The sequence below is a fragment of the Centroberyx affinis genome, unplaced genomic scaffold (genome assembly GCF_046629955.1).
Source record: "Centroberyx affinis isolate AG114_WGS23_722 - 3 ecotype Tasmania unplaced genomic scaffold, CSIRO-AGI_Caff_v1 ptg001408l_1, whole genome shotgun sequence".
Lineage (NCBI taxonomy): Eukaryota > Metazoa > Chordata > Actinopteri > Beryciformes > Berycidae > Centroberyx > Centroberyx affinis.
Window position 1 is genome coordinate 389580 of NW_027279888.1, and position 15647 is coordinate 405226.

A 15647-nucleotide genomic window follows, 5' to 3' on the forward strand; every position below is an offset into this window, starting at 1 on the left:
CACTGTGCTGTTCAGGGAATGAGGGAGGCAGCAGAGAGAGAGGGAGAGAGAGAGAGAGAGAGAGAGAGAGAGAGAGAGAGAGAGGGAGAGAGAGGGAGGAGAAAGGAGGGAGATGGAGGGGGGGTTAGTATCAGGCTGCTAACTGGATTGTTTTTGATCACAAGATAGTGATTTGAAAAATATTGTTGAGTGCGTGTGTGTGTGTGTGTGTGTGTGTGTGTGTGTGTGTTGGAGGATGGGGGGGGGGGGGGTCAAGAGGGTATAGGATGTGTTGCAGTAAGTATCAATTCCTTTTTTCCAGCTGCTGAGTGAAGAGTGCAGCTTTGAAAAATCTGGGAGGAGAACAGCTTGCAGAGAAGCTAGATAAAACAAATAAAACGCATGTGCTTAAAGGACTCTGCAGGAGGATTTTACTACATACAGTAGCAGTGTTTCTCAATCGCTCAGATCTCTACTAGCTGGCTGTCTTTTTGTCCAAACGACCAGGAAGGCATGGACTTAGTGTCCTGAGAAACTGCTTGTATCAAAACAAACACACTTGCCACTGCTGCCTCTCTCATGCCTCTCTCCTCTTGTGTCAGGAAAGACACTTGTTCAGGGAGGACTAGGATGCCCATGGTGCGGCTGGTGGAGATATGAACCCTGGCCTGGTGTCAGATTGAAATGGCGTGGCGCCCAGGCTCATTATCAGCCTGATTAACCACACTAATTAGCTGATATTACAGAGAGAGTGGGAGCCAGTGTGGTTGGCAAACGTGCTCCTACAGCCACCCAGTTGTCCATGATGCTCAGGTGCTGTTGCTGCCTCAGTCATGATGAGAGATAATCTTCAAAAGGGTAAACACATTTAGTGGAGAGCAATCTTAATCAAATCCAAAAACAGAACATGTATTTGTATGTATTTGAGCCTCACTAATATATCAAAGACATCTTTTTTTAGACCCATGCATTGTCCACATGCACTATCATTCCAAATTAGTCGAGAGGAATCTCATAGAAATGTTCATATTTGTATTAAGAGAACCTTGCAGCCACTCAACTACAACATGATGAAGTGCAAGACTGGGGGGAGTTAAGGACTGCAATTGAGTTAATAATTCATTCATAGTTTTCATTTACTGGAGGGGATGTTTTCACTATAATAATGAAAATGAAAGTTTTTTGGGTTTTTTTGCAAAAGTGCCATTAACTTATTTTCATGCTTCATGCTGATCGTGCTTATGTACAGTGTCACAGGCAATCAGAAGTTCCTTACTTCTCCTTAAGGTTTATGAGGAGAGTAAAGAGTCAGAGTTGGCATAACCTGGTGGGTGGGTGAAAACTGAGCTCAGTAAAACCAAAAGATGAGAAAGCTTCAGAATGCATGTTTCATTAGATCTATTTGAATACCGAGGCCAAAAGATACATTTGACAATTTTGGCCATCTTGGTAGTGGGCCAAGATCCATTTTCCCTCAAAGGTAATCCTAGAGTTAACAAGAAGTAAAAAAATAAATTGAGATACTCCAGTGAAGCCATTTTGATGAGTTCCAGAGACATCTGACATCAACGTACAGGGATAAGAGACTGTGAGCACCAAGGGTCCAGAGGTAAAATCTTCAAATTTTGAGCTCATTACATGCAGCCTCCTTCATGACTTATTTCATTCGTTCAGCTTCTAAGGTAAGATATTAGGTAAGAAAGCCCCAGGAAATTCCTGCATGTCCAGCACTGGCTTGAATGAATGGCTAAGGTCTGAACTTTATCCTTCAGGGAAAATACTGAGATATGTTACTCACAGAAATCAGAAAAGGCCAAGAGAGGATTTGTAATCAGGCATGAAATTGTTAGGTCATCTTTCCAGCCCTCTGAACTGTGACGTTATCCCACAGGGAAGGTGGGAGGTGTATTGAAAAGAGAGAGTCATACATCTGTCCATGTCCTCTGTACATTAGTCTGGTTGTAAAATGGCCCATAAAATGCCTCTAAAAAGGTGGAATTTATGCTACTGATTCTTTCAAAAGAAAACTATTCTATCTACTGCACCTTTTCTTACTAATGCTTCTTTGTACTTGTGTAAGATATAATATATGAAAGTTAGTGATTTTTAGCTACTGGTATATTATGGTTGAACACTGTTTTGAATCAGAATTATACTTTCTTGGCAAGGTTTTTCTCACATATCCTGCTTGTATAAGCACAGTCAGCTGCATCTGTGTTGTCTACCTTGTGTTGCTGTACCACTTGTTCCACTTTGTCATGATCATTACCTGACTCAGAGCAAGCTGTTTACTAACATCATTTGTCATTTTTTTTATTATCTCAGCAGTTTTTTTGTCAGTTTTTGCTTGAGCTGAGCGGACACTGTATCCACAGCTTAGCAAAAACATGTCTAATTATGTTTCCGTATGGAAGCTCAAATTCAATTATTGGAGATTTATTTGCTGTACTAAATGTAAGGCAGTGTATGTTGGCACTAACACAGGTCATAAATAAATACTTGACTGTCTCAGTGATTAATGGATCTGAAAAACAAGCTTGAAAGCTTTTTAATTAGGCTATTGTAGATGAATGCTATGTATTTGATGGAGAAGGTTGCACAACTTTGCTAAAAGCCTGTGCCAGAAAATCTGATATGTGCGTGGAAACGCTCTGAGTAAAGAGGGGAGAGGTGAAAGAGTTGCTGCGGTTGCAGTATGATGGCTTATGAAAAATTTGTCTCAAATCTAAAAAAGAAAGAATTTAAATTACATGTTGTGTAATTTGGACCGAACATTAATTTTCTATTCTCTATTATTATTATTATTATAGTAGGCCTAGATAATAAACAGCATGTTCTTATTTGTTATTCGTTTAATTCAATTTAAATTTCTCATTTCTACTGGTTTTGGTTTTGCTTGAAACCAGTCTTTCAAAAGCTTGCAGCTTCACATTAGTAGTAATCAAAGCTTCAGATTTTCTGCTCCCTGTTAATTATGTCCGCTGTGAAATATTGTTGGATTAGGCCGGCACTCAAAATGTGCTTAGCCAACCCAGCACATTTGAGCCTGTAATTGCATAGCTTCGATTTGAAACCTATTTAACACTATTTTGTGATGAGGTGATACTATCTTGCATTTGTCCCTATTTACAAATCAGAAGATAATGTGTTCTTGGTTATATAAGGACAAGCTGCTGAGTGGTAAAGACTGGATGAAATAGTGGCATTGATTCTCATGTGACACAGGTGGCTGTTTAGGCAGTCCGTCTGTTGAGTATGACAGCATTAGATGTCCCTACAGACTGTCTGTCAGCTTGGTGGCACTCAGTAGATTGATTGCCTGACACCAAGGCTGTGATTAACTGGTATGTTCCTCCTCTGTTGATTTACTGCATGTGGTTAAAAGGCCTCATAGAAGCACAAAAGCCACAGCAGTGAAATAAAAGCCCCAGTACGAGCTCCCACTGCTGACTAACGCAAAAGGTAAAAAAAAAACTTAAAGCAAACCTTATGATCTTTGTCCTCCTCTCATAAATCAGAGTCCATTAGATCACTGTTTCCATGTATGAAATGTTAAAATATGGTTAACCAGAGCATGATTGTTGGGTCACTGCGTACATATTCACTGGCGTCTCCACTCTTCGCTCTCACTCAAGCAAAACTTGAGCATGGTTGAACGTAATTGCTTTGGGGATAAATTCTTTGAAAAAAAAACCCAGGGCATTTGTAAAGACAGACTAATCTACTTATAGAGGGCCTGCTATACAGAAAAGTTAAGTGTGTATTAATGCCTCCGTCTCTCTTTCTGTATGCATGTGTGTGCGTGTGTGTGTGCATGCGCGCGTGTGTACGTGCGCGTGTGTGTATGTGTGTGCATCTACATTCCTAAATTCTCCCCCATAAATTTGGTGCAGCTGCACCTGTATAAAAAGTACATCGTTCAATTGAACATACCATATTATTGCACACTCATTTCTGCTGTTACTAAAGCTATTCATATGCTTCAGGACAGCTCGGTTTCTATTAGTGAATATCAGCTGTAGTGTCCCAGAGACACAAACAAGAACAAAGAGTTTCTCCCTCAAATTTTTTTTGTCACTCAGATGGAAGACTCTGTAGAGAAATAATTGGAAAAGATGGAAAAAAAAGTGGCTGTGAGTGTGCCCAGCATAATTTCCTGGGGATCATTGTAAATTTTCTGGTTTGGAACTGATAGTGGTACTAAAAAAAATGTTGTATAGTAACTCTCTGGAAATAAAAGTTCAGACAAACACTGTTCTGTATGAACCGACAAAGTCAGTCTCCCAGTCATCCTCTGTGGGGCAGCTCCAGGCTAAACATCCATATGGCATCACTAATTAGAGTTTTGGTTGTCTGCTTTATAGCTCCAGGCTTTACACCAGTACAACATCACAATTTACAGTTTTGGTTGTCTGGCGTTTAAGTTTGGGTGGGAGTTCCTCATGCTGACAGATACAGCTTGGACTGCACTAAATCACATCAATACCATAGCTGAATCCTTAACTTCCTAGTGGTATTCCCATTTGACTCGATCTGACTGAATCGGTCTCTTTGTGCTCCTCAGACATCTGGCCGCTCCATCTGTCTTCTTATCTCATTGTTGTTGTCCATGTTACTGTCCACTTTACTGTTTCGTCCTGGCACCTATTGCACGCTCAGCCGTCCTGGTGAGGGATCCCTCTGAACTCGGCCCACCCAAGGCTTCTTTCCTAATAAGGTTTTCTTGGGAGTTTTTCCTTGCATACATTAAGGGTCTAAGGTTGGTGTTGTTTAGGCTAGATAGGTCAGGTGGGCCTATCATGTCTTTCCAACATGCTATTTTGTGTCTTGTGCGTTGTTTTGCTTCGTTGTGTTTCATTTTGTTGCATACTGTATTACATCATTTTGTTAGATCTAGGTAGGCTCGTTCTTTGTTAAGTCATTTGAGACATGCTTGTGATGAAGGGCTATATAAATGAATGAACTTGACTTGACTTAGCTGTTGAACAGCAGAGTGACAACAAACCTGCTGGCCGCGGTTTTTCACTCCCAGAGTGCGATCGCTCCATCTGTCCGTCAGGTTGCAGCAGCTAGGACAGCGCTTTGGCCATGCCAGGTCTAATCCTCCTTATCTTAATGGCATCCACTGCTATCGCTGGAGCAGAGGGGACAATCGACCCTTTCCGTCTCTTTATCAGTAAAACCACCTCCCTCCCCAATATCGCCCTACCACCCACTCTGTCAGACGCCCCCCTCTCCATCTGATCCCTCCACTGATCTTTCACTCTCCATTTTTTCTCATTTCATGGCTGTGCTTTGTCAGAATCTTACCTAATCAGCATTTATTTAAAAAACTTGAGCTACAGTAACCGCTGATACTGACTTAGCCAATAAAAGGACAAATGGCCTGTGTTTTCAAGAGGACATCACACACACATGCATGCGCACCCCACACAGAGCACACAGGGAGGATGTGTACCTTGGCTTTGGTTTATTTTCCTTTGCCGTCCCATATTCCCACTGTGACGATGGCTACTCTGCAACAGGGGAGTCGAGAAAGACTTTTTAGATCAGATAAAAAGCAGAGATAGATGGCAAGCAACAGGCCATGTGGTAATACCAAATTTCCCTTTCACAGGCCCTCACACAATATTTCTCTGTAAAACCACAAAGTCTGGATTCCCTGGACAGTTGCTCAACATGAGATAGTGAATGAATTACATTTTAACAGGAGAGCTTGTCAAAGTCATGTCAAACTTTATTTGTATACCTACATATATACAAGGAAACTCAATGGGCTTTACTTTAAAAAGAGCAGTTACTGATTACAGAGGGATGTAGACTGCTCTTCTTTAGCAGTGATTTGTAAATATTCCTAAATACGGTTTTATGACTTTCCGGTTTGACATCTTGTTGCGTGATACTTCCCTATTCCCTTCTCTTCTCTCTCCTCCATTTGGGGGATTGGTGATACCTGAGTTGTTTAAGGTAAATGCATCACCTGCTTTCTCTGATAAAAAAAAACTGTACTGTGTCAGTTTCAGTATGCAGAAATTTATCTGACAAGTTGTGCTATGGCTACTGATAATCCTGGCTCTATTTTTAGATAATGACACTCTATGCTGTAAGTATGTTTTAAACAGCAGGGGTTAGATCATTTCGTGTCCTGTCCTGTGCAGTGTCTTGTTTTGTGTAATTTACTGTCATGTCCTGTGTAATTAGGGTGTTGTACCATTAGGTGGTTACTGTGTCCTGTCCGTTCCATCCATTTCTGTGTCTTGTCCTGTATAATGTTTGCCCTTTACCATATTATCTTGTCATACCACTTCTTTGTATGCATTTAGCACACTTTTATTGGAAGTGCACCATTATTTACTTGGACACACAGCATTTAAAAAAAACATTCCAAGGTTGTAAATGAAGCCTCCTCTGTAGCCTACAATTAACTTTTGAAAATTACACGCGGTCTTGACAGAACAATGAACCAACTGATGGCCTGCATTCCAATGTCTTTTGATCTCTTTTGATCTCATCAGAACATTTAGCAGAACCTATTCATAGAATAATCAATGAATCCAGTATCAGGCATTTGGAAAACATCACTGACTGGGATATATACTGGAAAGTCGATTTATAATTAATCTTTCACAACAGAATAAGGTGTGAAATTAATGCAAATGTATGCCTTATGTATAAAGAAACCTGGTCTATTGACATCTGGTTTAAACCTACATTAAGGACATACTGTCAAATCCAAGAATATTCATATTACAGGACCTTATTTTGTTTTAAAATTAGAACTAGAAGTCATAGATCTCTGTGCACAGTTAGGGTCAGGTACATTGCCATTAGCTATTGAAACAGGTAGGTTTAGTAATACTTCTGAAGATGAAAGAACATGTCTACTTTGTGATTTGGGAGAAACTGAGAAGGAGATTCATTTTATGTTTTACTGTCTGGCATATGATGATCTAAGAAATGTGTCATAAATATGTCAAAATAACTTCTGTTTCTATGAATTTCTTTTGGCTAGATGATTATGAAAAACTATGTTTTAGAAAGGTTAGTTTACTTATTGCTCGTTTCATTCGTAAAGCATGGGGTGGGGGAGGAGGCAGAATATTTTACTTGTATGATATATTTTTCTTTTCTATGATGTTGTAACTACTTGCAAATGTCATGTAAGTAAACACAATTTAGCAATCTATTTAATATGTATACAAGACAAAGCATCTTGTGCGGGCTACTTAAATTATTATTAATCATTGTGGGTTGTGCCGCCTGGGTCCTGTCATATGCCACAAGTGTGTTGCCTGTTGCCAAATATAAAGATGTTCATCAACGTACTGCTACAGTTTTCTCAGGCCATTCCCCAAAACTACTCTCAGTGCTATGGGACCCAATGATTTTACCACTCTCAGCTAAATACACCTTTCCTCATGATGATGACATAGAAAATAAACCTTTACTTTTTAATGCAGGGTCAATTTTCCACTAAACTGCTAATAATGACACCTTAGTAAATCTGGAGTAATTCCCGTTTTTGTTGTTGTTTTTGTTGTTGCAGAGTCCGTTATCTGTGCCTAATGAACGATGAAGCATTCCGGCAGCAGGCAGTAATTGCTTGGAGCTCAACAGTGGGAGAGTAATTACAGAGACAGAGAGGAGTATATGACTTCATGACTGGCACCGTTTAATGATAATGGGGTGCAACTCCACACTACTGTGGTCAACTAATCACACCAGGCTGGCTTGGACACCTCTCGATGCAAACGAGCCGTGACTGGAATACCGAACACCGGCTCGCCCACACAGTTCCGCACCATTCGCTCCGCAGGGGATCGTGCATATCATTATGGCTCTGACCCGCTGCCACCTGCAAGACTGATTAGTGTCACCACGGATGGACAGGTTTAATGTAAATAAATTAATGTCATCAAGCCACACAGCAGAGGATGAACACATAGGCCTACAAATATCTCCACTTTTAGAAGCACTGGTTGTCCTTTAAGAATCATACAATGGGGGGAAAAAACAACATGTTAATTTTGCTAAAACCAACAATCACAACAACATTCAGTCATCAGTTGGAACCACACTGAAGAAAGTAATTTGGACCATGTTTAAGTATACTTAAATCTGAAACATCTGCTGGTAATATACTTAATCACTGAGTGTGTAAACCACAATGGCCCAGCCACCACTAGGCAGACTGAGACTGAGTCTGAGAAGAAATTCTTGGGAGCTCCTAGTTGGCTGAGGCTGGGGGCCAGTCGGCTAGCAAGCAATGTACAATCTGATGGCTGTCAGCACAAAAGAGCGCCTAAGATGCTCAGTTTTGCTCCTTAGTGGGGGTGAGGCAGAGGCTAAAGATGCTCTGTAGCTGCCACCTGGCCACCACAGAGCGGGTGGGAGGTGTTGCTTAGGATGGAGTTCAGTTTAGTCTTCATCCTTCCCTCTACTACTGCCTCCGGCATGACAAGGCTCAGTCCAACAACACAGTCAGCCTTTCTCACAAAGTTGTTTATCTTTCCTGCCTGCTTCCCCCACCTTTGTGCAGATTGAATGAGCATGGAGAGTCATCTGTGGCACACATTTAAAGACCTGAGCCTCCTCAAGAAGAACAATACTCTGACCTGGGGCGCAGTAGTGGGGGGGAATAGGGTCTGGACTAACATGCCTTTTGTGATCCTCAAGTGTATATCTATAAATATTTGAAACTTTTATTTCACAACTGCTCTGGTTTAGAAACAGGGTTTGGTTGAACTCTTCAAAACTGAAAACAAACACAACTTTCTCAAAAATGTGATACAGCGGTTATCTGGCACAAACTGGACAATGCAGGAATATTATTTTGGCTCAGTTTTCCCTGTGCAGACTGAAGGAAAACTGTCCTCCCTGGACAGACTTTGAACAGGGGACTACTGGTTAAAGTATGGTGATGATAGTTGGAATAATGGTGGTGTGGGGATGAGAGGAAAGTGGGGGGGGGGGGGGGGGGGGGGGGGGTCCTGCACACGGGACCCATAATTCCTAGCCACGCCCCTGACTCTGCTCTCTCTTGTATAGTGTTGTTGTCACTTTGTTGTTGTTGTGCAGCTCCAGGCCCTTGCAGGAGTGCACCATCTCCACTTACCCCAGTCTGGATCTTCACAGACTGGCCTCTTATGTCTGAAATCTACTGACCGCTCTTTCTTACTGATCTTGAGCTGCAGGTAGTTCTCTAGCAGATGATTCACAATAATATTTCTTGACTAGAGAAATAAAATATGTGAATTTATGGGTAAAATAGGGATTTTGTTCATAGCAGCATTTGTCACCAATTTTACATGACTTTACAACAGTTCTTCTCATCATCTTCAAAATAGTTCATTAATAAGAGGTACTTGGACCATTGTAAACTCTGTCCAAAGTCTCAAATAAAGTAAATAGCACCCTCTATTGTTCACTATCGTGCCCTGAAGCTAAACTCCACAATGTGTGTCTGTCGCTTTAAAAAGCCTCAGACGGTGACACGGCATTATGGGTAACTGGTTTGTAACCAATCAAATCAATGTTGTCAACGCGTTGTTATGGAAGTGGTAAAGCCAGATAACTTTGAATAACAAAGAACACTGAAACTTTCGCAATTTATTTTACAATTACTAAACACACGTTTTAATGGGGTGTAAATAAACAAATGTACGATGTCCGACGCCGATCGACTGAGTGTTTTGCGAGAGCGTAACAAGGATTTATTGATGCAGTTGAGGCAGCAAAGAGACCGATTGCAGCATCTAAACTGCGCCCAAAGCCACGAGAGGGAGAGTGAAGATGAGGCAGAGGAGATAGGAAAACCAGCAGAGGTTTTGACCCTGACTGATGGAGACCGCGGCCCTGCAAGAGCGGCCCTCGCCAAACCTACTGTGTCCTATGCGGGTAATGAAACGTTTGAAATTAAAGCCAAAACGAAGTCAAGGGGTGGATGTGAGGGGTGAGACCAGTCAGGCGGCCCTCTTATTTACTGTAACGTTACGTTATTCCTGGCGGTTGGAGATAATATCAGGACTCTTGTCCCTACCTGCCTATCAGAAGAAGCCTTTTGCTGCCATTCATTTTGTACAGTATGACAGCTTCCACAGACCTGAATTTTGTCCGAGCTAGATAATCCATCACAATAAATATGAAGTATTGGTTTGGTTTTTGTCAAAGTTACTGTTTTGTCCTTATTTCACCGAGTTGAATGTTTTCATATCACTGCGCGAATACATTATGCTCTGCTTGAGACCTGAGACCCACAGGAAGAAATTTAACTCTCCGCCAGAAAATAATCCCTCAAAAACATGTCGCTTTACCAGCTTTATTGTCATAACCATGTCTTGTCATTTGGGGTGTCTTTGTAAGCAGGCGCAGCAGTTAATTTCAAGAAAGGTTTGACACCCTAAAACTTGTATTGTAGCTTGTATGTAAAATCTACGAAGAATATACGAACAAGTAAATGTTTAAAAAAGAAAATCTGCTTACATGCGACATGTATTGCAAAATTATTTGGGGTTCATTTAAATTAGACAGAAGTCAATGGGCAATAACTCTTAATGGCACTGCTATTCTCCTTTTAATTTGGAATGATAATGTTGTGCTTTGTCCTGATGGAAAAATCTCTTCCTCTATCCCCATCAGATACATGTAGGAGACAGACAGGCATGCAGTGCACTGTTTCCACACCGTCTTTGACCTCCAAACACAGACAAGGAACTGCTGACCACACTGTGCCATCAGAAGTTTTCAAATTCAGCCTCAGACGCCCTGCAGTCCATATCAGACCACAGGACACCAGAGGACCCGGCACCAAGTCCAGTCTTCTGGATCGGGGCCAAAAACAGGTGAGCAAAGGAAACATAGGAAGATCTGCTCACCTGTTATTTGCCCCTTTATTATACTACGCTAATCCTGCTCTGCAAATTTCCCATAAAGTAAGCAGTGTTATCCAAACTAGTCAGCTTAAAGAAATAGCCTAGTTCATCCCAAAAATGAAATTTCAGTTAATACCTACTCACCCCCATGTCAAGGGAAACTCCATTAGCCCCTGTTGTTCACTCTCAGCTTCCTACCAAACTATTGAACAGCTTGTGCAGCATAATCCAAGTGTTTTGAAGCCAGAAGATTGCACTGTGTGTCTCGCACCTCACAGCGCTCTGGAGGCTCTGCTTGCTACTGTAGGATGCATGGGACCAGAGCATTGTCAGTGAGGAATATAGGAGATACTAAGTTAAATATTGGGCTTTTGGACCCACTGTGCAATTGTTTGGATACCAAACACTTGGATTATGCTGTATGGGCTGTTTGGCGAATTTTGATGGACATTTTAATTTTTTTTGGAGCTGGAAAAAGAAGATAGCCCTTTAACTCCAGTAGTTTGGGAGAAGGATAAGATGGAACAATGGGGGCAAACTCGCTGTGTATTTGGTTTCTGTATGAAATTTGAGAGTTTTGACTGGCATGGGGGCGTGAGCAGATAATGACTGAAGTTTCATTTTGAGATGAACTCTTCCTTTAAAATATCAGATTTGCAGGGGCTTTGTATATTTTGATAGTGTTTAAAACATAAAGACACTACTTAGCCACAGAAAATGTGACCTTTGTAGCTCAGCTGAATCACATTGGAAAATACTGATCACTAATGCTCTGCATCATTTTTCTGCATTTGTAGAGGGAGGTGGGAAGTAGAGTCACGTTTCAGTCTGATGAATGGGAGGAGATGTCTGCCTCAGATAGGCATCATCTGCAGCCCTTACTTGGATATGACTGGATAGCAGGTACTCATTATTTGTCTGTCTAGTATACCCCCCCTCCCCTCTCTCTCTCATGCTCATATTTATACACATATCCAACAAAACAAGTACTAGCAGGTGTTCTGAGATGTCTATTCCTTCCCTCTTAGGAGTGCTGGATGTGGAGAGCTCCTTGGCGGAGCGCTCTGAGGACTTCTTCAATGACCTGCGCACATTTCGATCAGTCAATAAAGACGAATGTGTCTACAGCCAGCAAGCAGGGTGAGTGGTTCTCACCTGATTGCACTTGAGACTGATTACATGTGTCAAGCTTACCTGTGATTGATGACACCTTAATTAAATGACTATTAATTGGCTCTCAAAGATTTCCTGAGGAGAACCATTCAGTCCCAGCACTGCTAGCAAACAAGGAAGGCCCAGAGGCTAACATGGACACTCATCAATGTAAGAAGGCTAATTTAACTGAACAGCTTATTCTCATTATTTATTTATTTCAAGCCAAGTAATTCTCTCTGTCTGCTCTGCTCTGCTCTTGTCCAGGTACGTTCTCTTACAGGATTAACAGCAGACTGTTCCCAGTCCCACTTCACTCTCAGGAGTGTTGTCCTGTGTGCAGAAAGCCCAAATCCACTCACCCCCACACTACTGCTGAACCAGCTTTTATCAGGTGATGATGATGTTCAGGCGTGTGCTGATTTGCTCCTTAAAACAAACTTAACTGCATTTTAATTGCATTTTCCGGACACTTAAGAACACCCAGTATATATTTGGTATCAATTGAAAGACAAACTTCTTTAATTTGACATGATGCACATCCTACGACAGTGTCTTGGATGTGACAGTGGTTTGCCTAGTTAATAAACCTTTTTTCTCCCTATTCATGCAGTACTGTCTAAATGCTTTTTCTGGGTTCACTGATCCTCCCACAACCGATTTATAAAAAAAAAAAAAAAAAAAGCAGCCAACTATAGGAAACCAACATGATCCGAAGAGGACTAAGGTAGTGGCTCTTAAAGTGGGGTCTGGGGACCCCCAGGGGTCCTTGAGGGGGTTCCATGGGGTCCCCAGCAAAATGAGGAATAGATTAATTTAATTCTAATGTAATTTACTAGAAATTGTCCTAATTAGAAAATGTATAAAAATGACTATTCTAATCAGCTTTGCTTTCACCACTATTATCTCCCCACATGATAATATTCACTACTAAATCAACAACATGTGTCAACAAAATGTGTCTGTTTGTTGGTCTGTGGCATGACAATGTTTGTGAAGCATGGTTTGGGGCTTTAAAATCTATGAAGAGGCTTTCACCAAATTTCCTTTCAAACTATCATAATCAACGGTCCTCACTGTTCTAAACATTATTCAAGAACATTGTAAGACTCCTTTAAGGAATTGCAACATGAATTTTAAGTATTTTGTAATTCCAGCAAGTCAAGCAATTTTTATTTTTGTCAAGCTAAAATGCATAAAAATAATCTGCAGTTGCAATTCCTCTCTTCGTGTCTCACTTTGTGTACTTGGCAGTCACTCTTCCACTGGTGTGTATGTGTGTGTCCCCCTGATGATGTTGAAATGTGATCTTTTCAAGTCTTTCTAAGTTACACACCAATCATCAAGCAGTTGTGGCATGTATATTCCCACGTGAATTTTCTTCCTCTTTAATTTCTAAGGGTCAGCATTCCTCGTTCCACTCTCTTGCCATGTTACAAGTACAAAGCCCATCGGCGATGCAGTTTTGACCCCTCTGATAGTTTGGGGTTACCATCGGTGAGTGTGACTAAAGTGCTTGAATGAGAAACAGCCACTGCATGATGATTTTTGATTTTCAACTCTGACATTAAAATTAATTTTCCAACTGTGACCTTTTGCTTATTGTGTTAACCCCTGTATAGTTAAATTCACTTAGTTTCATTAGTATACCTTGTGCTGGATCTCATAGCAAGCCTTGTTTGATGTTCTCCAGCACTGTCTCTCAGGCTGGTCGAACACCGGTCAGAGCAGCCAGCCTCAGCCCAGCAGCCTCGACCTACGCAGCAGTGTGAATAATATGAAGACCTGCGCTGAGCTGCCGTTGGCACAGTCGCACAACAAGGAGCAGGTGGTGAGACATTGCAGGCTTCCTATTAAATCCCAAACTCAAAACATTACTGGGAACTAATAACAGTACTGTAGTATAATGCTGGTCTCAGAAAAGGAAGAAAATGTGATTAGGTATGCAGTGTAAAAACAATGAGAAACAGTGTTGAGTCTTATGGGGAAATACATGGCACCATTCTCAGTGGTAATTACATTATGTTTTTTTTTTCAGGAGCTCACTGTGTCCAGAGTGTCCGGCCACCAGCGCCCCGACCAGATCTTTAATGTGTCTCGCTTAGCTCGCCACCATTTCCAGCACTTTTCTCCCAAAGGCAAACTAGGTATTACATCTTACCCTGTGCACTGACAAGACACTGGAAATATATTTTTGATTGATCATTGTAATTCCGAAGAGAACCATTTGATAATGCCACCAAAATGATCTCCTGTTTTTATATTCATGTTTTAAGCATCAGTTAGTATTGCTTGATTTTTGTGAATATTTTATTTCAATAATGTTGTGGTTTTGATTCTCTAAATTTGTACTGTTTAAATTTGATTTTGAATTTCATTTTCCATGTTTGCCATGTGAAATCACTCAATGTTAGGTAATGTGAATAGCACATCACCTTTTGTAACCGACTAATGCTATATGCATTCATATGAAATATGAGATTATTTGTTAAAAAAAATGTAGGATGAAAGGTGGCACGTGAAGTAGCTGACTTGGTTTTGTAGTTTTTTAGACCTAATGTGACTAAAGATCTGCAAGTTCAGTAAGATGGGAATAATGTACAAGATGGAGCATCTTATGCCCATTTAACCTCATGTTGATAGAAATTTCCTTTAATTGTACTGCGTAAATTGTCATCTGAATTGAAAACGCACTGGTGTACACTTTGCATGTGAATGTCAGTCGCGTCATAATGTTATGCCACAATGGAAAGGCTCACTCACAGAATAAGGGGAAATGGTTAACAGAAGAGGGGGCAGATGAAGTATAGACTGTTTTAGAATGACATTATGAGGGTTAATCTGCATATACTTTTTTAAGTGAGATGTAATGAAAATGGTAGAAAATTTTTGAGCACATTTTTCTTGTTTTTAGAAAATGATTTTGAGTAATCTCTCTTGCTCAGGCACTAGTTCACATTTCCCTTTCCAGTTGTTTGTTTTGGCTCCCAGTTTGACACTTCTGTTTTTAACTTCCGTTGAAGCTTGTCTACTGTGGGACTGAGAACTGAGAATGTAAGGGTAGAGGGCAATATACAGTAGTTGCAATTCACAGGAAGCCACAACCACATGAGCTATTTAATGTCAAATACTGAAGCTGTCCCACCTATCACACCTAAACAGAAGCACGCCACGAACTGTAGAGTTTTTTCCAATTCCTCTGTGCACACTGTCTTGTAGGCTAAATGATTTGAATAAGCTGGGTAGCATTGCATACGTACAGTACAACACATCAGGGTGTGTTGAATAGAATCAACTAAAAAAGTCCAGACTAGAACTCAAGTAAAAAGAAAAGAAATGTAATTCTATTGTGAAATCTTCTCTTGTCACTTGATTAAAGTGCAGCAGAGAAACAATGGTATGAATTGTTGAGTTCCTATTTGATGCAGTGCTGACTCTACGTACTTAAAAGTTTCACAGCACAAACAGCTCAGTCAAAGGAAAGTATCAACAATGTATTGTTTTCTGGCAGGCTTCCTACTGATAGCCATCTTAGAGCCTGGCTGCCTTTTTATAAGAGATTTGCTTTGTGCAAGTCATATGAGGTTTTGTGGTACTATGTTGGATTTTACCACACAAAGGGTGTTAAAGGAAAACACTGGTAAT

At 40.8% G+C, this 15647-nt stretch overlaps 1 protein-coding gene across 3 annotated transcripts; it reads left to right on the forward strand.

The window, feature by feature from the left end:
• The first annotated feature begins 9541 nt into the window (after positions 1-9541).
• miip (migration and invasion inhibitory protein) lies at positions 9542-15318 on the forward strand. Of its 3 annotated transcripts, none has more exons than XM_071526372.1 (9): positions 9542-9876; positions 10618-10820; positions 11648-11753; positions 11879-11990; positions 12094-12173; positions 12270-12396; positions 13403-13499; positions 13696-13833; positions 14041-15318. In XM_071526372.1, exons 1-9 carry the CDS (start codon positions 9645-9647, stop codon positions 14173-14175), a joined length of 1230 nt encoding a protein of 409 aa, XP_071382473.1. In that variant the 5' UTR covers positions 9542-9644; the 3' UTR covers positions 14176-15318. The 3 variants fall into 3 exon arrangements, with proteins under 3 accessions (XP_071382473.1, XP_071382474.1, XP_071382475.1); XM_071526373.1 differs by having other exon boundaries at positions 13696-13830; XM_071526374.1 differs by lacking the exon at positions 13696-13833.
• The last annotated feature ends 329 nt before the right edge of the window (positions 15319-15647 follow it).